This window comes from Loxodonta africana, chromosome 27 (assembly GCF_030014295.1).
Source record: "Loxodonta africana isolate mLoxAfr1 chromosome 27, mLoxAfr1.hap2, whole genome shotgun sequence".
NCBI classification, from domain to species: domain Eukaryota; kingdom Metazoa; phylum Chordata; class Mammalia; order Proboscidea; family Elephantidae; genus Loxodonta; species Loxodonta africana.
Genome location: NC_087368.1, coordinates 32,015,286 through 32,039,995, shown reverse-complemented (window position 1 = coordinate 32,039,995; position 24,710 = coordinate 32,015,286). Strand labels below are relative to the sequence as shown.

Below are 24,710 nucleotides of genomic sequence, written 5' to 3'. Positions count from 1 at the left end.
ACAATACTTCATAAGCACAAATATTAATCACATTCTGAAATTTAGTCTGATCACCTTGGAACACTTACCTCGTTCTTCCCATTTTTGTTATTGTTTCCCTGTGAAATCATTTTTTCTAGGACGGCAAGAAGATGCAAAGCTTTCTCAGCCTGATAGGTTAATATATAGAGGTCTACAAGCAGAAAACACACGGCCTGGGCAAATTTTTCTTCTGGAAGAAAAAAATACACACACACACAGAGAAAAAGAAAGTCACAATCCAAAGTGAAGCAAACTTCTCAGATCAGCCCCTCAAAGGTGAATAAATGTTTTTCCTCAGAAGCACATCACCTAGCGCCACAAACGATGCCAACGATGCTGTTCTCTCAGGCGCCTCAGGCCTCTCATTTCAGGAAGTCCAGCATCTACCAAACGCCAGCACAGGTCACCAGGAGTACTACCGTACACGAAGGAGACTTGAATTCCAGCCCTTCCTACACCACTTACCAGATGTGAGGCCCTGCGCATCATTTAACTTTCCAGACCTCAGCTGTCTGGCCTATAAAACAGGAAGGGTACTTTGCCTGCCTGAAGGCAGGGGCTGAAACAGGTGTTCTACTGAGACCCCATCTAAGAAGATCTACGACTCTCTGAAATAGATTTCCTTTCTAGGTCCCAGGGATGGAAGAAAGAAACCATCTGATTACAGAGATTACACACCTGTACAAAGGAAGGAAGGTGTGCATTAGAGCAGATCAAGAAACTGAGACAGTCAAGGGGGAAATGTACAGAAGGGGCCATCAAGAGAAGAAGACTTAATGAAAACAGGATAGGTGACCTGGTGTGACATAAAAATAAGGCCTGAAAGGAGGCTGCCATGATCAAGAACAGGAAAGTTTCCAAAGTTCTAGGAGCCTCCAAACAAGTCTTCTGGTTTCCATTCTCGCTCCTACTCAGCAGCCAGACTGATCTGTTTAAAACCAAAATCAGTTGAGGTTCAAAGGTCACACATCTCCAAAGGCTTCCTTCCACACATAGAAAGTCCCTGCCCAGACTTCAAGGCTTTACCTGGTCTGTCCCACCTAGCTCCATCACGGTGTCCCCCTGGTGTTGCCCACTCTCACCTCAGGATCCCTGTGAGTCTACTCCACTGGCTGGAATGCTTTCCCCCTAAGGAGTAGCATGGCTCCCTTCACCCCTTTATTCAGGCCTGTTTTCAAAAGCTGCCTCATTAGAGGCCTTTCTTGACAACCTTCAGGAACCCTGGTGGCGCAGTGGTTAAGTGCTTGGCTGCTAACAGAAAGGCAGGCAGTTTGAACCCACCAACTGCTCCATGGGACAAACAGGTGCCTGTCTGCTTCACTAAAGACTACAGCCTTGGGAATCCTATGGGGCAGTTCTCTGCCCTATAGAGTCGCTATGAGTTGGAATCCACTCAACAGGCAACGGGTTTGGTTTTAGTTTTGATAACCTTATCTAAAGATAACATTCCCAGTCAATCTCTATCCTCTTACCCAATTTTAGCTTTACAGCATTTAACTACCTGATGTTATATGATGTATTTACTGGGTGTGTGCCTCCCTCTCCCCTTAAGGTACAAGCTTAATGAAGGTAAAGACTTTATCTTGTTCACTGTGTTATCCCCAGATCCCCTAATAGTGCCTGAACCATAGGAGGGGCTCAATAAATACGTGTTGTATCAAGAATCTAAGTAATAAAGTTCAAAAACAACACTAATTTCCAAAGAAGAAACAGATTTAGATACTGACTACATAGTTTGCTATGTATTGTTTAGCCATAGTACAGATTAACAGAACTTCATGAACTGTTCTGGGGCTCTAAAAACCGTCAATAGTGGTAAGTTTTATATAAAATACATCTGTGTTACCCCAGAGGTATAGTTCTGGTTTCCAGCTATACAGAAGAAAAAAACTGGTCACTAGTTACACGACCCCTTACCACTGACACCTCTCCTGCCCAGACGCAGAGCCCTCAGGATTGAGGGGAAGATAAGAAGCACCATGAATATGTCTCCCTGGAGCCAAAGCAATCCGCTGCTCAACTGGTGGTCACCAGAAGGGGAGCCTGTGGCTCAACACCCGCTGTCCACCACCCGAAGCACCAAAGAGGAGCCAACGCTCCACTAGCCGTCCTGTGGTGGCCAACCAGCCATCAGGCACTCGTACACCAGCAATTCCCATTTGTGTCTTTAATGAATAAAGAAGTAACTGTTCTCCAAGCATATTACTTGTTTAAGATCATGGGTGTGCAAATGTCTTTGGAACTTACAATAAACTAGACAAAAACACGAGTCACAGATGAAATCTGACTGCTTGTGGGCTGGAAACCAAGGGCCCCTCTAACAATCATTTCCCTGACCGCCTTCCCTCTGCTGCTTTATTCATTGGCGCCTTCTTTTTTTCTTTGCTCTTCCCTCTCTTATTACCCCCAGTTGAGGCTAGAAATAGTAAGCTAGTTAAGGTTTTAAAAAAGCTAACGTAGCTCTGTGCTACCTCCTCTATGATTGCCCACAAAAATTTCAGTTTGCCAACAGGCCAAATGAAATACTACGCTGTCCCTGACATGCTAGAATGTTCCGTCCTTCATTCACTACAAGGATAGGAAAGGATCAGGTGCACAAAGGTGGTGTTTAAACATAAAAGGAAAAAAAATCAGTGTCTTCAATACGAAATGGCATCTCTAGCATGTGATCTTGAAATTTTAGGGAGGAGCTTTAAAAAAATCTGGATTCATCTAAAAATTACAAATTAAAAAAACTGTTTTTTACTTTTCTAACCATTAAGAAAATGTAAGTTTTTTTTTCTTTCCTTAAATACTGATGGACAATTTTCTGACTTAGATTATCCACGCAGAAGTACACAAATATAAGAAAACAGGGAAATCTCTGACTTGACAATAACATACCAAAGGGTTCTATGAACTGGTAAAGTTTCTCGCCAACTGATATGGCCTCCGTATACTGGCGAAGATGGTAAAGAATGACTGCCTGGTTGTAATACAACATGCTATTTTCCACATCATCAAGTCCATCCATTTCTTCAACAGCTGAGTGGACCTATGACACAATAAACAGGAATTATGTTTTAACAAAAGAAAACAAAAAGCAAGTGTGAAAACCTACGTGAATAAACAGGAACACAGGGCAACATTTCTTAGGCTGCATTTTCCCCTACTTTCAACAGCATCTCTGTATTTTAACTACTTTCACGTACTAAAGATCATTTCATTCATGATAAAATTCTGTTAAAGAAAACACTTCAGGGGAACTTTATTAAGTACCTAGCATAAGGCAAGGTGATTCTCCTCCTTGCCACCGTGAAGATATATTCCTTGTTTTAACTGCCAATAAGGTTTCCTTCTTTTCAGCCTCATGAGTTGTAAGAGACTACACGGGAATAGACAAAACTTACAGTGAACTTTCCTATAAAAAAAATTTCATATGGAATGTATAGCTTACTTCCATTTTTGTAAAACCTTAAGTAAAATTTAAACAATAGCTAACTACTTACTATGTGCCAGGCCTGCTATGTTACACCTTTTATAGAGACCATCTCATTTAACCCTCAACATACCTCAAGGTGTTGGGAAAGTACTGAATATACCATGGACTGCCGGTAGAACAAACAAATCTATCTTTAAAGAGGTACAGCCAGAATGCTCATTAGAAGCAAGGATGGCGAGACTTTGTCTCAGGTACTTTGGACGTGTTACCAGGAGGGATCGGTCCCTTGCGAAGGACATCGTGCTTGGTAAAGTAGAGGGTCAAGAAAAAAAAGGAGGAATTTCAAGGAGAATGGACTGACACAGCGGTTGCAACAATGGGCTCACGCACAACAATGATCACAGGGATGGCATAGGACTGGGCAGTGTTTCATTCTGTTGTACACAGGGTCACTATGAGTTGGAACTGACTCGATGGCACCTAACAACAACACCTCAAGGACATAGATAGTATTATCATTTCCATTACATAAATAAGGAAACCAGCACAGAGAGCGTAAGTATCTTGCCCAAGACGATATGACTAAAACCCAAATCAAACCCAGTGCTGTTTAGTTGATTCTAACTCATAGCGACCCTATAGTTTCTTATGTTCATAGTTTGTTCCCATAATAAAAACAGTATCTTTTTTTAAGTAATAACAAAAATACATACATCACATATGGTGATTAGAGTGGGCTTTTATGAGCTTCAATAGCAACCTAACATGCACAACTGATACCAAAAGAAAAAAACTGGAATACTTCACATTTGAAAATTAATGACTATCTGTATGCCCCTTCTGTAAGCTGCAGCACGAGGCTTTTAAATTTTAACCAAGATACACAACCTTTTTGTAGCTCCATATAGCACATGAAAGTGGAATTTCATCTGTATTAAAACTGACTTTTCCTTGCCATACGAAGAGTGCAGTAAATTACTGTGCAATGTTAATTAATCCTAAGATGAATATTTCCCAAAATTAAGTAGTAGAACCATGACATACATAGATTTAACAACCTTGGTTTGGCTACTGGCAAGGAACCCAAAAGTTCATGGTATGTCATGATTTGTAATCTGGTTTCTGCCGACTTCAATCACCCATACGGCGGGCTGGACAGGAGGGTTCAAATGTTGGCAAGTGGCCCTAGCTGACAGACAGCATGTGGATCTCAATTAGTTTGGAGGCTTTTTATAATATTTACTTGTCACATCTTCAAGTGTGGGGCTGGCAACCAATGTCACAAAACAATATGTATTGTTCACTGAGAAACTAATTTGCTCTGTAAACCCTCATCCAACGTACAACAAAAATCTTCAAGTAATTAAAAATAGTTTCCTAAATGAAGAAAGAAGACTCCATTCCTAAAGAAAGGCAACTCTTCTTGATAGTTACATAATGGAGTGAGAATGACCTAAGAGAGGGTTAATTCTTAGCCAGAAAATAGAGGGTTTTGAATAAATTAAGGAGCTTTAGGTTGAACAATGGTTGAACTTATGACTTGAATAAGCTGACACTTCTGATTCACCAAAATAATTTAGTAACTGCTCCAGTCAGAACGAAAACTACTTATTAAATAAAATAAAATGTCAATTAAAGTGGAAATGTCCGAAAAGGTGTGTCACTGTGCCCTGGACATGTAACCCTGAACAGAAGTATGACTTAGAGAAAGCCAGGAGACACAAGTGTAAACACTTGTAGGAAACTCAAGAGTTGAAGACACTCGGGGAAAGGGGAGCTACTGAACCAGCCCTTAGGAAGAGGAAAGGCTAGTGAAAGGATTAAAAAAAATAAAAATAAAAAAACATTTTCTTGGCTTAACAGGAAGTTTTCAGGAACTTCTTATTCTGAAAAATGTTCTAAGGCTAAACTTGTGCTTAAAGACCAAACCAATCTGTCCTGGCAGAAAATGTCTATTGGGTCATAGGGCACAGATACTAGACATCAGCAAACGTTTTCTTTTGATTCTGGAGCTCCAGGTAGTCATGGCTAATAACGTTCGAGCAATGATGAACTGTCATGACGTATTAAGTGGTTACAAGCACAGGCTCAAGAGACAGAAGGCCTAATTCGAATTCTGCTCCTCTCCTTATTAGCTATATAAAATTATTAGACTTCTAAGCCCCAGTTTTAAAACGGAGACAACAGTAACCCTACTGTGAGGATTACATGAGATAAGGCACAAAAACACTTAAGTGATACATGGCATCAAGTAAGCACTTCAATGATGCTGCTTGCTGTTAAGCACTGTTGAGTCGCTTCTGACTCATAGCGACCCTACGTACAAAAGAACGAAGCACTCTCAGTCCTGTGCCATCCTCACAATCCTTGCTATGTGTAAGCCCATTGTTGCAGCCACTGTGTCAATCCATCTCCTTGAGGGTTGTCTTCTTTTTCACTGACCCTCTAACTTTACCAAGCATGATGTCCTTCTCCAGAGACTGGTTCCTCCTGATAACGTCCCAAGTACATGAGACAAAGTCTCGCCATCCTTGCTTCTAAGGAGCATTCTGGCTGTACTTCTTCCAAGACAGATTTGTTCGTTCTTCTGGCAGTCCATGGTATATTCAATATTCTTCACCAACAGCATAATTCAAAGGTGTCAATTCTTCTTCGATCTTCCTTACTCACTGTCCACCTTTTTCATGCATATGTGGTGACTGAAAATACCACGGCTTGGGTCACTCAATAAATGTTAGCTATTATTCTCATTTTCACTGAAGAATTTCATGGTTTTTAAACCACTTTATTCGTACACAGAATTACAAAGAGCCTGAAGAGGTCACTTATTTCTCAACTATATAAGGTTTTTGAGTGATCCTACAGTGGTACTCGTGAATGAAGGACAGGGGTTCCAAAAGGTCTCAAGATCCTTTATATCAAGAAGCAGTAATTAAAAGCACAGGACCCAGAGTCAACAGATCTGCGTCCACGCAGCTCTTACTACATAAAAGCTGTGTGTTTCTGGACAATGTATACGAGCTCCCTGTGCCTCAGCTTTCCCATCTGTAACATGAGAATTACAGCAGCCACTCCGTAGGGTTGCTGGGAAGAGTAAGTGAGATACTGCATACGATGTGCTTGGCACCAACTCCTGTCACACAGTAAGCACTACATGACTGCTAGCTGATCCTATCGTCAACATCACTGTTATCAGCCTTCTGGAACATCGAAAGTCTAGCACCGGGCAGGAGAAACATTGTGGCTATCAACAGAACACTGACAAATGTACGCCCCAAACCGTACAGAAATCAGACTACCTTCTATTTAATTATCCCTTGACCCAAAGTACTAAAACAACTTGACGCTGTTACTAATAATGAGATCTCCGCAGCTACAGGTAAGGTTATTTCTCAGCAGCTAAACGTCTTTATTCGTTTCTACTTTAATTCTTCCTCAATACTCTGAAGCTCACCCAAATTTGGCATGTTAGTCTGTTATGTTCAAATTAATAAAACCTGACAGAAAATAAAATCATACGACATACAACTTTCATTCCCTGGAATAATAATTTTATACAAATAAAATTAATACCAACAAATGTTTCAGATATATTACAAATTGTACTATCAGAATGTCAGATACGAAGTGACGTTTATTTTCCTTAACCATTTTCATTTCACAAATAAAGAGTAACACATCATTTTTATAACAGAATTCATTTCTATCACCTGATTCTTCAGCTGGTTAAGTGTTTGTCTCAAATTATCTGTTGTTGTTTGGTTACTTTTAAAAAACTCAGCTACTGCTGTATTCAAACTTATTTTATAATCATCTTTGTTTATATCCTGCAGGCAGGCAAGGTGTCGCAGACAGGCATCATAATTCCCAGCCTAAAAAAAAAAAAAAAACCACACAGACTAAGTTACATACCAGCTTTAAAAACAAACCCACTTATTTCCAAACATATTTCATTTACCTTTATTTTAAAAACTCTTAAAAAAAAGATATAGTTGCCCTGTATTAACTGAAGCCACTATATGAAGCAATATTCAGAGCCACAAAGAAATTAAGGGTATTTAGTTCCTAAGAAGCGGGCTCTGACACCGCTGTGCAAATCTAGTGAGGTAGAACAGCCGACGCCAGACAAGGCTATAATGCTATTCCTGATGGGAACTTCTAGTCAATCTACTCTGAATACCCAACTACCAATTCTTCCGTTTACGTGTGTGTAATCTGATCATCAAATAAGGTCTTCTTCTATATCCCATCATGTCAGAAAACAAGTTTTCACAAACTTTTGGGGTCCCATTTTAAAGTACATTCAAGAAGAAAAAACTGAACGGAGCAGTGAAGGCTGAACCCTGTATTTAGAAACCAAAATTTAAGAGACTTAAAAAAAAAAAAAAGTTAAAACATGTTTATGAAAACACAAAAAAAATGCAAATGGCTCAAATTACTCCCACTCTTTTCACCATAGTTAAAAGTCTAAGATGGTTTTTATTTTCAAACTAAACCTACTTCTCCCGAAATTCAACTCCTAAATTATTACAGAACAAAAATTATACATTTAACAATTCATTGTGAACAGACTCATCCCTGACAGACTCCTAAAACCCAAGCAGGTGACAAGAAGCCCTTGACTTACCGTGAAAGCCTGAAAAGCACTGCCTGACAACTCCTTCTCTTGATCCGTGATCCCAGAGGGCTGACCTGTCCCTTCATGTTTCTCTGCTCCCTGCTCTGTAAACACACAAGTTTTACAGTTTTGTAGAAGTACAAGTTGTCAGGCGAATCTGTCCCTAGTTCTCTTAACTGCATACTTCCTAATGAAGCTGCCTGTGTTCTCTCTCTCAGCACCATGGCTCGTGAGTGAGTATGAAGCTGGTCTTCAGAAGATGCCAAGAAGAAATGCTTCCCCTGGCCGTGGTCAAGCGCAAAGAAAACCCACCCTCGTTTACATTAAGGACTACAGCTTTGGTGATCAGGACATTTGGGCCGAGAATACTCTCATCTCCTAAAAATATTGTATCTGCCACCCAGCCATATTCAAGGAACCAGGCCAGGCCCCACAGACACGAGATTATAAATCACCTACTACGTCTTCAAGAAATTTATAATCTAGCTGGAATAGAATAATCCATTGCCATCAAGTCGATTCACAGTTACGGAAGCTGACTGCCCCATCTTTCTCCCTCGGAGCAGCTGGTGGGTTAGAATCGCCGACCTGTGGGTCAGCAGCCAAGCACTTAACCACTGTCGCACCAGTGCTCCTTAGGACTATAGTAACATCTAACAATTAAAAAACAACACTGATACGGGCTCATTGGTAATTCCCAGGGCAAGAACAAATGCCTGCATAGGCTTTGAGATCCAAAAGCCAAAGATTAACACGTTTGAAAAACGTGCTTCAAATGTACAGAAACAAATGTTTATTAGTGGTTATCAGGGGTTGGGGGGGAATGGGGAGTTACCACTTAAGGGGTACTGAGCTTCTACTTTTGGGGGCCATGAAAACCTTCTGGGAATAGATAGTGGTTATGGCTACATGCCTCTCCTAAGATTAGGGACGCTTTACTACATAATCAGAACGATCACAATAAAAAATCAACAACAAAAGGAACTAACAAATAACCCATATTCAAACTGTCCTCACTGTTCTAAGAAACGTCTTAGGGGGCAGCTTTATTTCCCTTTCCCAATCCAGGAAGCAATTGAGATGCACGCATTTCCCTTGGTTGGTGTCCTGCTTTAGTTTCTTTTACTCCAGAACAGTTACCCATTCTTCTTTGTTTATCAAGTCCCTAACTGTTTTTTAAAGAGTCTAAGCTGGTTATCTTGTAGAATACCCCACATTCTGGGTTTTTCTCATTGTTTCCTCATGACCACACTCAGTTCGGCATTTTTGGAAAGAATACTACATAGGTGATGTGAACGTGGGAATGTTTGTAATTTTTAATGTTAATATTTTTCTTTTTCTGTTAAAAACCTGTGTTTTGTTTTCAAAAAGGTGTTTTTTATATTTCAACATCTCCCACAGAATATTCTGTTTCTCAATTCTACTCACCAGTAGATATTTCATGCATTAACTAAAAGACCAGTGACAGTGACCACTGCAAAAATGTGATTCCGACATGTAAGAGTAAAGTCATCAGAGACTATCGCCCTGGGATGCTCTTTAAACTTGGAACTCAAACCACTCCCAGAGGTCACCTTTCAGCCAAATGATAGACTGTCCCATAAAATAAATAATATCACCTGTGAGGACTGTGCTCCCCAAAATAATTATCCAGGTGAAATCAAAGGCTTAACATTTACCCTAGACAAAAGATGAGAAGGCTAGGGGGGACAGGAAAACTGGATTAACGGAAACAGAACAACTAAAATAGAAATAATAAGAACGCAGAAATATTGTGAAGAATGTGACCAATGTCACTAGACAATATGTACAAAATTTGTTAAATGAGAACTTAATTTCCTATGTAAACTTTCACCAAAGACACAATATATAAGAGTAATGTCATCATTTGTGACTTAAAGAACAACTTCGAAGTCTCATGATATTTGGATTTCTTATTTACATGTTCACTTTTTATTACAAAACTAATAAATACATATAAAGTACAAAGCGGCTCTACAATCTCTACCCCGAATAACTGTCAACAGTCTGACTGCACTTCTATCCCACTTTCCAGGATTTTTGCTCTGACCCCTCTTTCACATTTGCAAACAATCAGGTACTTAGTAACAGTAATGATCAATTACTTTAATAATGTGTTGAAGTGGGACGCAGGATTACAGGACCCCAGAAAGCACAGGAGGGGGTTAGGTTGAAGCTCAACCCTCAACTTATCACATTATATTGATGATAAAATTTTAACAATGAATATAAATACTTTTTACATGTTTCTCTTTCCATTTAAGAGTTTAGGAAACGCAAGTTCTTAAAAAATTATCTTTCCCCTATAAGTAAGTATGGAAACCCTGCTGGCATAGTGGTTAAGAATTCGGCTGCTAACCAAAAGGTCAGCAGTTCCAATCTACCAGGTGCTCCTTGGAAACCCTATGGGACAGTTCTACTCTGCCCTATAGAGTCGCTATGAGTTGGAATCGACTTGATGGCAACAGGTTTGGTTTTTTTGGTTTATAAGTATGGAGCCTTCGTGGCATAGTAGTTAAGGGCTCGGCTGCTAACCAAAAGGTCGGCAGTTCGAGTCCACCAGCCGCTCCTTGGAAATCCTATGGCGTAGGTCTACTCTGTCCTACGAGTCGGAATCGACTCGATGGCAATGGGTTTGGTTTTTATGGTGTATATTTAAACCAAATGCCAAAAATTCTTAGCTTGCCATCAAGTTATCTTTATAGCTTGTTCCAAAATATGCCCCTTCTAGACCAGATGACATTCTTTAACAGGTCTTCTGGGCCTAACTGTCAGAGACTGACCATTAACTATAGGGCACAAGGATGCACTCAACAATTCACCAAGGAGTCAAGGAGTTTAAGCTTCTATTCTCCGTGAAAAGCAGAGTGGTGCATGTGGCCACTGCTGTCGTCATCCCCTAGGGACTGCAAGTCTCCTCAAATTCTCCAGGAAAGGAAAGAAGCCAGGTTTTAAATAAATAAGCTGGACTTTAAGCCTGACAAGAAAATCTGTGATTCTTGTATCTACACCTGTTTCAAAGAACTGAGCTCAATAAATAACCTTTTACATGTTAACCAACTGTTATTTTACCTAAATTCTTTCACTTTAGCATGAAAATTTACTGTTTTTTTAAAAATACACTATAGTGAGAATGCTCATTTTCTTTTTATCTTTTTGCACTTTTCAAACGTTCTATGATAAATACATATTTCTCCTATAATTGTTTTTTAAATTTTTTTTAAATCATTATTTGTAACTGCTAATTTCTTACCAGTTAGAGCCTGCACATAATTCCACAACATTTCTTTATTTGTCCAGAAGTAGTCCCCATTGCCAATTGAAAGAGAATACGATGATGGGTCTTTCAAAGGCTTGACTTTCCTTTTACTCTGACCTAACGAACATGGCTGACCTAGGCAACCCGAGCTCTTTGCCTCACAAATCTTGACAGTCTTCAAGCCGACAGGCTTCATTTCTAACCAAACGAATGCCTTTAGGTATGAACTAAGTGGAAAAGGAACACGCTGCTTTTTCAAAACTGAAAGCCAGTTAACTGAAAGCAGAGACGCATTCCAATACAGAACACTAACAATTCAAATCTGATTGGAGCATGAGCTTCCGCGCAACCTACACTTGTCAATACGTAGCTCCAGTGATGTTCAAGAAAAGATAATTTTTCAAAGAAAAAAGGAATGCATTAAGATTGACAGAAATCTGCAATGTTTGCAAAATACTGACATGCCTTTGTGAAGAAAAGTTTTAACAAGGATGCCATTTCAAAGAAAAGTAATCCAGGCTCACCAAAGTCACCATATAGCTGAGGCTCACATACCTCACATGTGTTCCTTCTAGCACCTAAACAACAAGTATACCTGAGGTATGAAAACTCCACACACAGATACCTGACCTCTACATAACTCAGAGAAGTAACAAGGGACCAGTGCAGCTACCTTCCAGAAAGCAAGAAGTACTGCACAAGCCACGTTTCCTTTTCACTGTAGGCTGGACGTGAGGAGCTGCAAAAATGGAGATCAGACATTGCAGGGCCCAAAGGATACGCCATTCATAACCAGCAATGCTACAGAGGTGGACACCTTGCCTAGTGCTTCAGAAAGAAAGGAAGTGAAATCCAAATCAAGAATATCAGCATGCTCTGGGGATAACCAGCAAAGCATACACACTCCCACTGCCAGTGAGTATTTTTATTTTCATATCTGAGAGCAGTTTTTATGCATAAAAAAGACTGAGATTGACTCTAGGTTTAAACATTAATATTAGATTTGTTGAAGTTATAAATTAATAAAGCCTAGATTTTCCTCAAGCTTTTACATTCAACTTAGACATCTTATTACCCTATTTAAAGGTCTAGGAAACCTGCATCGATTTTAAGCGGCTGTAATGAATATTTGATCTCATTTACAGAGTTAAGCTCTTTCAAACAAAATTTTCCCTACTTTAAAATCTTTAATATGTTCAATTTTAGGTACAATTGCTTGACTTAAAACATTTTCTGAGAACTTAAATACATTAATTTATAAATCTAAGAAATGAGATGGATAAATACAGTAACTCTTAGGTACTCTTTGATGTTCCATGCAATAATACAAATATAGTAAGGACTTGACTTAAATTCACAACTATAATCAATTACTCACTCAATTATACATTTTTAATCACAATAACAAGATTAATACACTGCTCCAAATTCTTAAACATTAAACATACATAAAATATCAAACATAAGCAAGATAGTGGCATCAGCAAAATGTAACATCTTAATGGCAGGTAAACTTTCATTTTCTAGTCACCTGCACTCAATCCCCTCCCTAGTTTGGCACGGCCACCTTAAAGCCACAATGGGCCACATTCCCAGAAAGAGAGCCTGGTCTCTGCCTTTAGATACGGCAGAGCAGACTTTGTTGTATCTGATCTAACCTGTCCGAGGACTGCCTGAAGGACTAAAGCAAGGTGCTCATCTTGGTTTGACACCTCTGGGCTGAGGGGCAGTAGGGAACTCTGAAAAGCTGTAGCTGCCTGTAGCTAAAGAATGCAATTAAGGCACACAATAGGCACCTAAAGACTGGAAAGAAAAGCCAAGAAAGATTACTTTTGGAAAAGAAGACTTTCAAAAGCACCTTGTATATGGAGGAATTAGCAAGGCACATGCTCAGAAATTACCTTCGAAAACCATACACTTTCACGCTGGGCTGTCCTATAGGCTTAACACAAACCTGGCGAAGTGCTGAAGGAGGGCCCTAGCACAGAACCAATTTGCAAAGACAAACAGACATTACTCCACTACCCCCACCCCGGGCACTCAAGGAAATCTGTCAAAAAACTAGCTGAACACAGTTAAGGAACACAGACTTCAGGGTCTACATATGTAGAGAAACGCAGTCTTTGCAAAAACAGTTAGGGGAAGTCTCTAAATAAATGGATTACTACAGTTCTAATGATTTAAAACAAACAATAAAACCCCCAACAGCCCCAGGGAAGGGGAAGAATCTGATTTCCAGAATTACCATATTATAACAGTCAGATGACCTGGTTTCAACAGAAAATCACAAGGCATTCAACAAAACAGGAAAGGATGACTTGTTCAGAAGAATAAAGTAACAAAAACTGTCCATGGAAAGAAGCCTCGGATAAGCAAAGCATTACTGAAAAAGAAGAAAGTGGGAGGCCTCACTCTACCTGATTTCAGAACCTATTATACAGCCACAGTAGTCAAAACAGCCTGGTACTGGTACAACAACAGACACGCAGACCAACGGAACAGAATGGAGAACCCAGATAAAAATCCATCCATGTATGAGCAGCTGGTATTTGACAAAGGCCCAGTGTCAGTTAATTGGGGAAAAGATAGTCTTTTTAACAAATGGTGCTGGCATAACTGGATATCCATTTGCAAAAAAAATGAAACAGGACCCATATCTCACACCACGCGCAAAAACTAACTCCAAGTGGATCAAAGACCTAAACATAAAGACTAAAACGATAAAGATCATGGAAGAAAAAATAGGGACAATGTTAGGAGCCCTAATACAAGGCATAAACAGAAAACAAAACATTACCAAAAATGACAAAGAGAAACCAGATAACTGGGAGCTCCTAAAAATCAAACACCTATGCTCATCTAAAGACTTCACCAAAAGAGTAAAAAGACCACCTACAGACTGGGAAAGAATTTTCAGCTATGACATCTCCGACCAGTGCCTGATCTCTAAAATCTATATGATTCTGTTAAAACTCAACCACAAAAAGACAAACAACCCAATCAAGAAGTGGGCAAAGGATATGAACACCCACTTAACTAAAGAAGATATTCAGGCAGCTAACAGATACATGAGAAAATGCTCTCGATCATTAGCCATTAGAGAAATGCAAACTAAAACTACGATGAGATTCCATCTCACTCCAACAAGGCTGGCATTAATCCAAAAAACACAAAATAATAAATGTTGGAGAGGCTGCGGAGAGCTTGGAACTCTTATACACTGCTGGTGGGAATGTAAAAGGGTACAACCACTTTGGAAATCTATCTGGCATTATCTTAAACAGTTAGAAATAGAACTACCATACAACCCAGAAATCCCACTCCTCGGAATATATCCTAGAGAAATAAGAGCCTTCACATGAACAGATATATGCACACCCATGTTTATTGCAGCTCTGTTTACAACAGCAAAAAGCTGGAAGCAACCAAGGTGTCCATCAACGGATGAATGGGTAAATAAATTGTGGTATATTCACACAATGGAATACTACGCATCGATAAAGAACAGTGACGAATCTGTGAAACATTTCATAACATGGAGGAACCTAGAAGGCATTATGCTGAGCGAAATTAGTCAGAGGCAAGAGGACAAATATTGTATAAGACCACTATTATAAGATCTTGAGAAATAGTATAAATTGAGAAGAACACATACTTTTGTGGTTACGAGGTGGGGAGGGAGGGAGGGTGGAAGAGGGTTATTTACTGATTAGTTAGTAGATAAGAACTACGTTAGGTGAAAGGGAAGGACAATACTCAATACACAGAAGGTCAGCTCAACTGGACTGGACCAAAAGCAAAGAAGTTTCCAGGATAAACTGAATGCTTCAAAGGTCAGCGGAGCAAGGGTGGATGTTTGGGGACTATGGCTTAAGGGGACTTCTAAGTCAATTGGCAAAATTATTCTATTATGAAAACATTCTGCATCCCACTTTGAAATGTGGTGCCTGGGGTCTTAAATGCTAACAAGCGGCCATCTAAGATGCATCAATTGGTCTCAACCCACCTGGATCAAAGGAAAATGAAGAACACCAAGGTCACACAATAACTATGAGCCCAAGAGACAGAAAGGGCCACAGGAACCAGAGACTTACATCATTCTGAGACCAGAAGAACTAGATGGTACCCGGCCACAACTGATGACTGCCCTGACAGGGAGCACAACAGAGAACCCCTGAGGGAGCAGGAGATCAGTGGGATGCAGACCCAAACTTCTCATAAAAAGACCAGACTTAATGGTCTGACTGAGACTAGAGGAATTCCGGCGGTCACGGTCCCCAAACCTTCTGTCGGCCCAGGACAGGAACCATTCCCGAAGACAACTCATCAGACATGGAAGGGACTGGACAATGGGTAGAAGAGAGATGCTGATGAAGAGTGAGCTACTTGTATCAGGTGGACGCTTGAGACTGTGTTGGCATCTCCTGTTTAGAGGGGAGATAGGAGGGTAAAGAGGGTTAGAAACTGGCAAAATTGTCACGAAAGGAGAGACTGGAAGGGCTGACTCATTAGGGGGAGAGTAAGTGCGAGTACGGAATAAGGTGTATATAAGCTTATATATGACAGACTGACTTGATTTGTAAACGTTCACTTAAAGCTCAATAAAAATTATTAAAAAAAAAAAAAACTGTCTGTGGGAAAGCCCAGATGACGGACTTTAAAACAACAGTATTAAACATACTCAAAAGGTTAAAAAAAAAAAAAAAAGGAAATCAGGAAAATGATATATGAATAAAACGAGAATAGAGACTATCAAGAAAAAGACAGACATTATTTTAAAAAAAGAATGAAAAATACCAGAGCTGAAAAGAATAACTGGAATGAAAAATCCACTGTAGGGGTTCAACAGCAGATTTGATCTGGCAGAAAAAAGAACCAGTGAACACAAATATAGGACAATTACTATCAAGTCTGAGGAGCAAAAAGAAAAGAGAGTGAACAAAAAGACATCCCAATTAGAAAATGGGCAAAGGACTTGGATATGTCACCAAAGAAGATATAGGAATGGCCCACAAGCACACAAAAAGATGTTCAACATCATTAGTCATTAAAACCAAACCAAACTCATTGCCACTGAGTTGATTCCGACTCATCGTGACCCTACAGGACAGAGTAGAACTGCCCCACAGGGTTTCCAAGGAGTGGCTGGTGGATTTCAACTGCTGACCTTTTGGTAATAGCCAAGCTCTTAACCATTGTGGTTATGTGGGTGAATGTCCTTACTTCTAGGAAATGCGTGTTGATGCATTTAGAAATGAAGTGCCAAGTTGCCAATAACTTATTTCCTAGTGATTCAACATTAAAAGTTGTGGCCAAAGATAGAGGAAACACGTATGGCAAAATGTGACAACTGTTGAACTAGTTGGTGGGTATATGGACGTTCATCTTACTTTTAATTTATTGGCTGTTTAAAACCTTTTCTAATAAAAAAGTTTTTAAAAAATACCAAATACGAACAACTTTATAGTTACCGAATCAATGTCCTTCAATTGGTGTAGGCTCTCACAGCCCAGAATCCTAGGTGGGTGTTCAAGTCCTTACCTACAAACCCTGCCTACAAAGCCTTCACTTGCCTGAATTTTGCATTTGTTTGGCATAAATGTACTTCTCCAGATCTGAAAAATTTGAATTTGAGAGAAAATATAGGAGAAAAACCACAGAATTAAATATCTAGTAGGACCATTCAATTCTTCCAGCTATTAAAATTATACTCAACTACTAGGGCTCCTTGGAAAAATGGCTAATTCTAGTGCTGGGGTATAGCAGACAAAACATAAGTCAGGAATATTTTGTTAAGGTGGGGAAAAAAAATCTGTCAACAGCTTGACCAGGTGATTAAATTATCATGATAGTCAATGGCAGACGGACATATATGCCTCTACATGTGACGCCCTGATTGCCACAACACCCCTTATGTAGTAGTCTACCTGGAAATACATAAATTCATCCCTTTGTTCATGGTAGTAAAAATACATGCCACAAAACATTCACCAGTTCGACAATCTGTATGTGTACACGTCAATTTCAGTAACACTGATTATACCCTTCATGTTGTGCAACCATTATCATTACCCTTTTTCAAAGTATTTTACCATCATTTAACATAAACTCAATGCCTCCTAAGCAAACCCTTGGTGGTTTCCGGGGGTCAGAGGGAGGGGGGAAGAGGAGTCACGTTTAGGGGTGCTGAGTTTCTGTTAAGGGTGATGGAAAATACTGGAAACGGACAGCGCTGATAGAACAGAATTAACATCAACGAACTGCGCATGCAAAAAATGGTGAAATGGCAGATGTTTTGTCAACCATAGAATTATACAACACAAAGCGTGAACCCTGATGCAAACTATTGACCTTAATTAATAATAACGTATCAATATTGGTTCACCAAGTCTAACTAATGTATCACACTAACGAAAGCTGTTAATAATAAGAGAAGCTGTGTGCACAGGGAAAGAGGGCATATGGGAGTTCTCCATACTCTCTGCTCAATTTTTCCGTAAACCTGAAACTGCTCTAAAGAATAAGTGATTAGGACAAACAAAAAACAAATCAATATCTAGATTACTGACCTGGGAATATGTCCACAATACTACATATTAACCAAAAAAAGCAAATGGCAAGACAGTATTGCTTAGCATGTTTCCTCACCTGTGTATATATATTGTTAAGTCGATGTGCGTTTGGGTAGCCAGAGACAAAGCGCGAAGGGCACACGAGCTCAGTACTGGCTACCTGGAGAGGGGGACTGGGAAGGGGCAATCAAGGACTTGTACTTTTCACCTTATATGTTTAATAGTAATGGGTACTTTAAATAAAATAAAAATAGCCTTGGCTCAAAATCTTCCCATTTGTTTGTTCTTCCTACCATTTTTCTGGACATTCTGGCCAAAATTTCAAAGCCAACTTTAAGTACTCCTCACTCGATTTCACATTAGTCACATGCCCCCGCCTTTCCTTCTTTTATAATGCCATCAATCTTTTCCTATTAAACCTACCACCATCATCTCCACGGTCTAAATCCTCAGATAATTTCAAGCCTAGATTTTTACTGTCTTAACTCCAGCCTCTTCCTCCTTTCACATAACTCTAAAAGTAAAGTCAAATAAATCACCCTAAAACACTGCTGGTACTTTCTTAGTCAAAAAATGGCACTGGTTTCATATAAGGTCACAAACTTTGTAAACTTTTCACTGCCCCTTGCAACCTTTGTCTTTGGTTGGTGCCCCGCCCCAGACTGGGACACTTCTCCCTTTAGGATTTGGGTGAAATACTACAACTCAGGGTGTTGGATTGGCTGGCTTATCAGTCACTGAGAAGCCTTGCACCTCAGCAGCACAGTAAAGCAGCTCCCCATGGGGTGAGCCTTGACCAACTGGAAACAGGAAATGCAAAGAAGCTGGGCAGACAAATCACCCCTCCTTTCCCTCTGCTATGGACTATCCTGAAGTAGTTTCTCCTCGCCACCCTTCCAGAAAAGCCCCACACGTGTAATCTGCTGTGTCTCTTCGCAGCTCAAGGTAAAGCCATGAAGTACCTGGGCTGAGACATACACCCTACCTCAGCTGCTCCTCAGCAGCTACAACTTTGTGAGGTAAATAAATTAAAAAGCTATCAGAAGTTGCTGTATTGGCGAATGGTTTGGTGTGTACATTTTCATAACAAATAAAAAAACTATTAGGAAGAAATTTGAAAAGATAAACTCTTAACCACTGCACCACTGGAGCTAAGATGAGCCCTGGTGGTGCAGTGGTTAAGCACTCGGCTGCTAACCAAAGGTCAGTGGTTGGAACCCACCAGCTGCTCTACTGGAGAAAGATGTGGCAGTCTCCTTCCCTAAAGATTTACAGCCTTGGAAACCCTCTGGGACAGTTCTACTCTGTCCTACAGAGTTGTTACAAATCAAAATCGACTCAACTGCAACAGGTTAGAGTTAGGATGAACCCAAGCTGTCTGACTTCAAAGCCCATGCTCCTAATTCTTCACCACAGTAGATAAAGCAATTGACTGCTAACTGAAGGGGCTGCAGTTCAAAACCCCTAGCGGCTCCGCGGGAGAAAGATCCGTGGGAGAAAGACGTAGCAGTTACTTCCATAGAGATTTACCGCCTTGGAAACCCTGTGGGGCAGTACTATTCTGCCCAGTAGGGTTGCTATGAGCCGGAACTGACTCCACAGCAGTGGGTGGGTACAAATGTCACCTCTAAGAGAGGTCTTCTCTGACCAACTTATCTAAAACAGGGCCCTTCTCTTGGTTATCCTCTTACTCGTCATTCTTAGTACTCATCACAACTGAAATCATATTTTTTATTCTGTTTGCATCTCTACCTGTCTTTCATGCTACATTACAGACTCCATGAGGACAGAGACTTTGTCATCTTGTTCCCTGTCCAGTGTCTAAAGCACTGTCTGGCAGAGCAGACCACGGACATATATTTACTGCATAAATTAATCCTGCAACAAGCTCTTGGCTGGTCTCTGGGCTTCCAGTCTTGTTTCACCTAAACCCACCTTCTACCACCGCCAGGGTGATCAGGTAACTTACCTACTTACATCTTCTCAATGGTCCCCTTTTCTCACCTAATGAGGAAAAGCACACAAGACCCTGTAGGACAAGGCTCTGGACCTCAGGAGCTCAGGGAGGGAGGAGCATGTAAAAAAGACTTTGAATGAGAAGCGCTCACCACGCGGAGAAGAGCAAGAAGGCCATTACAGCAGCACAGGGCACTGAAGGGTCATTTCTGGTCTCGATACGTAAACATAAGCTGGAAACACGCTGAGAAGAGCCTCACAGACCACATTAAGGAATGAAGGCTTGATGCCCAGTTGACCATACAGCCTTAGAAACCTCCTAAGCAAGGGAATGGCATGATCCAATGTGTTTTAGAAATAAAATGAGAGGGCTGCAGTGAGGAGGATGGGCTGCACCAGAAGGGACAAACAATGAAGACAGGGAAGTGAGAAGGCCACCTAAGGTGAAATGAACCTATTCAGAGCTAAGGCCAGAGCCACAGCAGCTGGGGCGGGGGGACCCCAAAGGAGCCACATCAACACTCATCACTTCATACGAACCCAACCTTACTATCTCAGTAGGAAAAGCGTTTCCGTAACACGGCCTATAACCGTGAGCCAACCATAGAAACAGCAGGCGCACCTCTGCGGGCCTTACGCTTCCACTCTACGTATGCTATCCGTGCTGCATTCCTCTTACCAAGTGCGACTGTGTTAGTCTGCAACTTGTTAGGCCTGTCTGCTCTAACGGACTGAACAGCAGGGCCACTAAGGCAGGCAATGTACTGTATCAATTCTCCTAATATCCACAGCAGCGCCCCTCACTTGTCTGTCAGCGTGTTCTACGCTGTATGCTGAGCGAGTAATCTGAGAAGCTGGACTGTATGAAGAAAAACGTGGCATCAGGATTGGCCAAGACTCATTAGCAACCTTCAATATGCTGATGACACAACCTCGCTTGCTTCAAGTACAGAGGATTTGAAGCACTTACTGATGAAGACCAAAGACTACAGCTTTCAGCATAGATTACACTGTAACATAAAGAAAACAAAAATCCTTAAACTGGACTAATAAGCAACATGATAAATGGAAAAAATATTGAAGTTGTCAACAATTTCTTTTTATTTGGATCCACAATCAATGCCCACGGAAGCAGCAGTCAAGAAATCAAAGGATGCACTGCACTGGGAAAATCTGCTGCAAGGGGCCTCTTTAAAGTGTTAAAAAGCTAGTATTTCACTTAAAGGACTAAGATGCACCTGACCCAAACCATGCATGGTATTTTCAATTGCCTCATATGCATGTGAAAGCTGGACAACGGATAAGGAAGACCGAAAAAGAATTGATACCTTTGAATTATGGTGTTGGCAAAGAATACTGAATATACTAGAAGAACAAATATGTCCTGGAAGAAGTACGGTCTGAATGCTCCTTTAGAGCGAGAATGACAAGACTTTGTCTCCCGTACTTTGGACATGTTATCAGGAGGAACCACCCCCTGGAGAAGGACCCCATGGTTGGTATATTAGAGGGTCAGCAAAAAACCGAGGACCCTCAACAAAATGGTCTGACAGAGTGACTGCAACAACAGGCTCAAACAGCAACGATTGCGAGGATGGTGCAGGACCGGGCAGCGTTCTGTTGAGTTGAAACCAAATAGACAGCACCTGGTAACAACACGGCAGTGCCCAACACTCATTATTTGTGAATAATGAACGAACCAGAAGTAGAGGAAAGGAGAAAGCTTACTGAGGAAGAACTTGAAAACTGGATGGGACTTAGGCTTAAGAAGGTCATTCCAGGCAGGTGCAATGGTATGGGCAAACAGAAATGGTAAACTTGGGGAACAGAGCCACTGCCCCGAATGAAGAAGGAAGATGTTGGCCTCCTTGGCCAGCTTTGGACAGGCTGTGCTTGATTCCTACCTTGGACACTCTCCCCATCCATGACTTGCCTGTTCCATACGGCTCACTCCTTCACGTCATTCAGGTCTCTGTGAAAATGTCATCTCACCAGAGCGTTCCCTGACCAGCCTATCTAAAATTCTATGTAACACTCTCTTACCCTCACTTTCTAAGTCCTCCTCTGTTGTTTTTCCTCTTAGCAGTAGAGATGCCCTAAGGATCTCATCCGTCTGTAACTGCATTAGGGTCGGTATCCTTTAGTTTTGAATCAAAGTTCATTTGTCAGTTATTAAGATCAGGACTTACGAAACTCTACACCATACTGAGATTTTACTTTTCATCTTTTTAAATTAATGTCACCGTAGAAAGTCTAAGTGTCTTGTACACCAATGTTCATGGCAGCACCATTCACAACAGCTAAAATGTGTAAAGAACCTAAATGCCCATCAGCAGATGAATGGATAAACGAAACGTGGTTCATACACACAACGGGAAATACTCAGCCAGGAGAAACGAGGCCTTGATACATGCTACAGTATGGATGGAGCTTGGAGACATTACGCTGAGCAAAATAAGCCAATCACAAAAAGACAAATATTGTACGACCTCTCTTACATAAAAAGACAAGAAAAGGCAAATGCACAGAGACCAAAGTTTATCAGTGGCTACCAGGGGTATGAGGGAGGGGAGGAAGGGTGTTAACAGTGATGGAAAATCACACTGATTAAGGATAGGGCTGCAGAGCCGATACCTGTAATTGCTGTCGAAAAGTTGTACACTTGTAAAAAGTTGAAATGGCCGAAGCTGTGTGATAGGTATATTTAAAACAATGACCAAAGGAAAAAAAAAAAAGAGTAGCTGCTGAGGCTGCTTATGTACGACCAAACACTTTATGGGATTTGGTTCCTTGGTTTGGAGGTTTAGGATCATGGTCTCATGGGACATTCCAGTTAGTTGGCCAAATAACGTGTTTAGCGCTTCTGTTCAACCTCCTAGTTCCTCGTGTAGTACAAGCAGTCATCCAACGCATAACAATTGGTCTCTATCCACTGGTGCAAGAGAGGAAGAAGGAGTCAGGAACAGGAGGAGAATATAGAATGTGCAGCTAATTACCTCTATGAAAAATTGCCTCCTTTGCCATGAGATCAGAAGAACTGGATGGTGTCCAGCTACCATTACTGAACATTTTGATCAAAGATTCCATAGAAGAATCCTGATCAAACGGGGGAAAATGCATAACAGATTTTCAAATTCTCATGGACTCTAGACTTTCTGGAGCCATGGAAGGTGGATGATATACCCCTGAAACTACTGCCCTGAGATAAACTTTAAACCAAAAATATCCCCTGAAGTCATCTTAAAACCAAAGAATAGTTTAGCTTAACTAGTTAAAAAAAAAAAAAAAGGGCTGCTTTAAGCATTGTTCCTCTAGAACTATCTACATGGGATCAAAGTGACAAGAGCAACTTGAAAGATTAGATAGGAACCTCGGGGGAGGGGGCGGTGAGTTTATGTTAATGCGGGAGGAACAACTCAGAAAAGGAGGGTGAGAACGGTTGCACACCTGTAAGAATGTACCAGTGTCACTAAACTGTACACGTAGAAGCCACTGAATTGGTGTATGTTTCCAAAACAACAACAAAATAAACAAAATTTAAGCAGGAGAAAGAAAAGTCTAAGTGTTGACCAATTCTAAATCCTACCACTTAAGTTCCTTCCCATAAAACCTGGATGCCACACAGAGGACATTAAATTCTTGCAGGAACCGTTATCAGCCACATCCTCCCAGAGGTAGGCAGGAAAGAATTTTCTTTTCCTTAACGGGGAAGATTCCAGGAATGGGGACTGTAATCCGTAAAGAAAATCATCGAGGTTAACTAGTTAAATCCTTAGGACTTTGAGGAATCTCTCGGTCCTAAACGCAAGGTATCAGCGAGAGATCGCACTGTGAGTTTGTCATTTCAAACCTATTGAAATAAACAGATTGCAGAAAGTTAATTTCATAGCACTTCGCTGACCAGGGGCAGCCTGATGCGGCTCAAACAGCCCAGCTAAGCCCCAGCATGAAGTGACGGGGCACGAAGGCAGCTGTGTGCTCCGCTGCGAATCTCCCCTGGTCTGCCTTTTCCCTAGGGAGGTGGAGAAGTCTGTGACGCTGTAAAAACAAACGGGAGCTTTGGAGGCCCAGGGACACCCGGAGAGAGGGAAAGAGACGGTCGGGGCGGCTTCATGCAGCACTTCAGTCAAAGCCAGCAGCCCGGGACCCCAGAGCCTCGCGCTGGCGACGGCCAAGGGAGGGAAGCGCATGGTCCCCCGTTCCCGCCCCCGAGGCCCCAGCCCGGGACCCGCGCGCCCGCCGCCTCGCCCCGCGGGACGGGGAACCTCACCCGCAACCTTGTCCGCAGCCATCTTCCCGTTCCGGCTCGGGTTCCTCCCGCAGGTGACGTAGCCCGACTCCCGCCGCGGGGCTGGCCGCTGTCCTGGACCTCCGAGGACCACTGCGCGCCCAGCCGCCTGCGGGCCCCGGGTTCCGGCCTGCGGAGTGAGCAGACGGCGGGCTGAGGAAGTGACGAGGCTGCTTCGCGTTCGCGTCGTCTAGCAACATCACCAGCGACTCCGGCCGCACTCAACTTCCGCCCTGCGGCGGCCTGGGACACACCACTTCCGGGGGCGGGCCAGCCGCGTGGAGGCGTGGGAACCGACGGCGGCCTTGGCCCCGCCCCACGCCGGCGTCCCTCCGCGCCCCGCCCCCGGCAGCGCACGCATGCGCGCCCGGCCTGACACGTGGTCAGTGGCGCCTGGGGGGGCCCGGCCGAGTGGGCGAGTGCTGAGTGGGGGGGGCCGTCCTGCTGGGGCTCCACTTGGCTTATCCTGATTGAAATACCTCAGTGTCACGGCGCTCGGCCCTCAGTTTACCTAAAAGCACAGTAACTATACGTTAGGCGTCTATGTGCTAAGC

General features: G+C 41.8%; 1 protein-coding gene across 6 annotated transcripts in view; it reads right to left on the bottom strand.

The window, feature by feature from the left end:
• Nucleotides 1-24,319, bottom strand: part of CNOT10 (CCR4-NOT transcription complex subunit 10) — a 62,894-nt gene extending 38,575 nt beyond the window's left edge. For 5 of the 6 annotated variants that reach the window (XM_010595531.3, XM_010595532.3, XM_010595533.3 and 2 more), the window contains exons 1-5: nucleotides 24,139-24,319; nucleotides 8,070-8,164; nucleotides 7,153-7,314; nucleotides 2,905-3,055; nucleotides 69-211 (exon numbers count right to left, since the gene is read on the bottom strand). In XM_010595531.3, the coding sequence (XP_010593833.1) occupies nucleotides 69-211; nucleotides 2,905-3,055; nucleotides 7,153-7,314; nucleotides 8,070-8,164; nucleotides 24,139-24,160 (573 nt within the window). In that variant the 5' untranslated portion in view covers nucleotides 24,161-24,319. Of the gene's footprint in view, nucleotides 1-68; nucleotides 212-2,904; nucleotides 3,056-7,152; nucleotides 7,315-8,069; nucleotides 8,165-11,334; nucleotides 14,165-24,138 lie in introns of those variants that run through there. The other variant, XM_023554879.2, reaches the window with a different exon arrangement.
• Nucleotides 24,320-24,710: the final 391 nt, after the last annotated feature.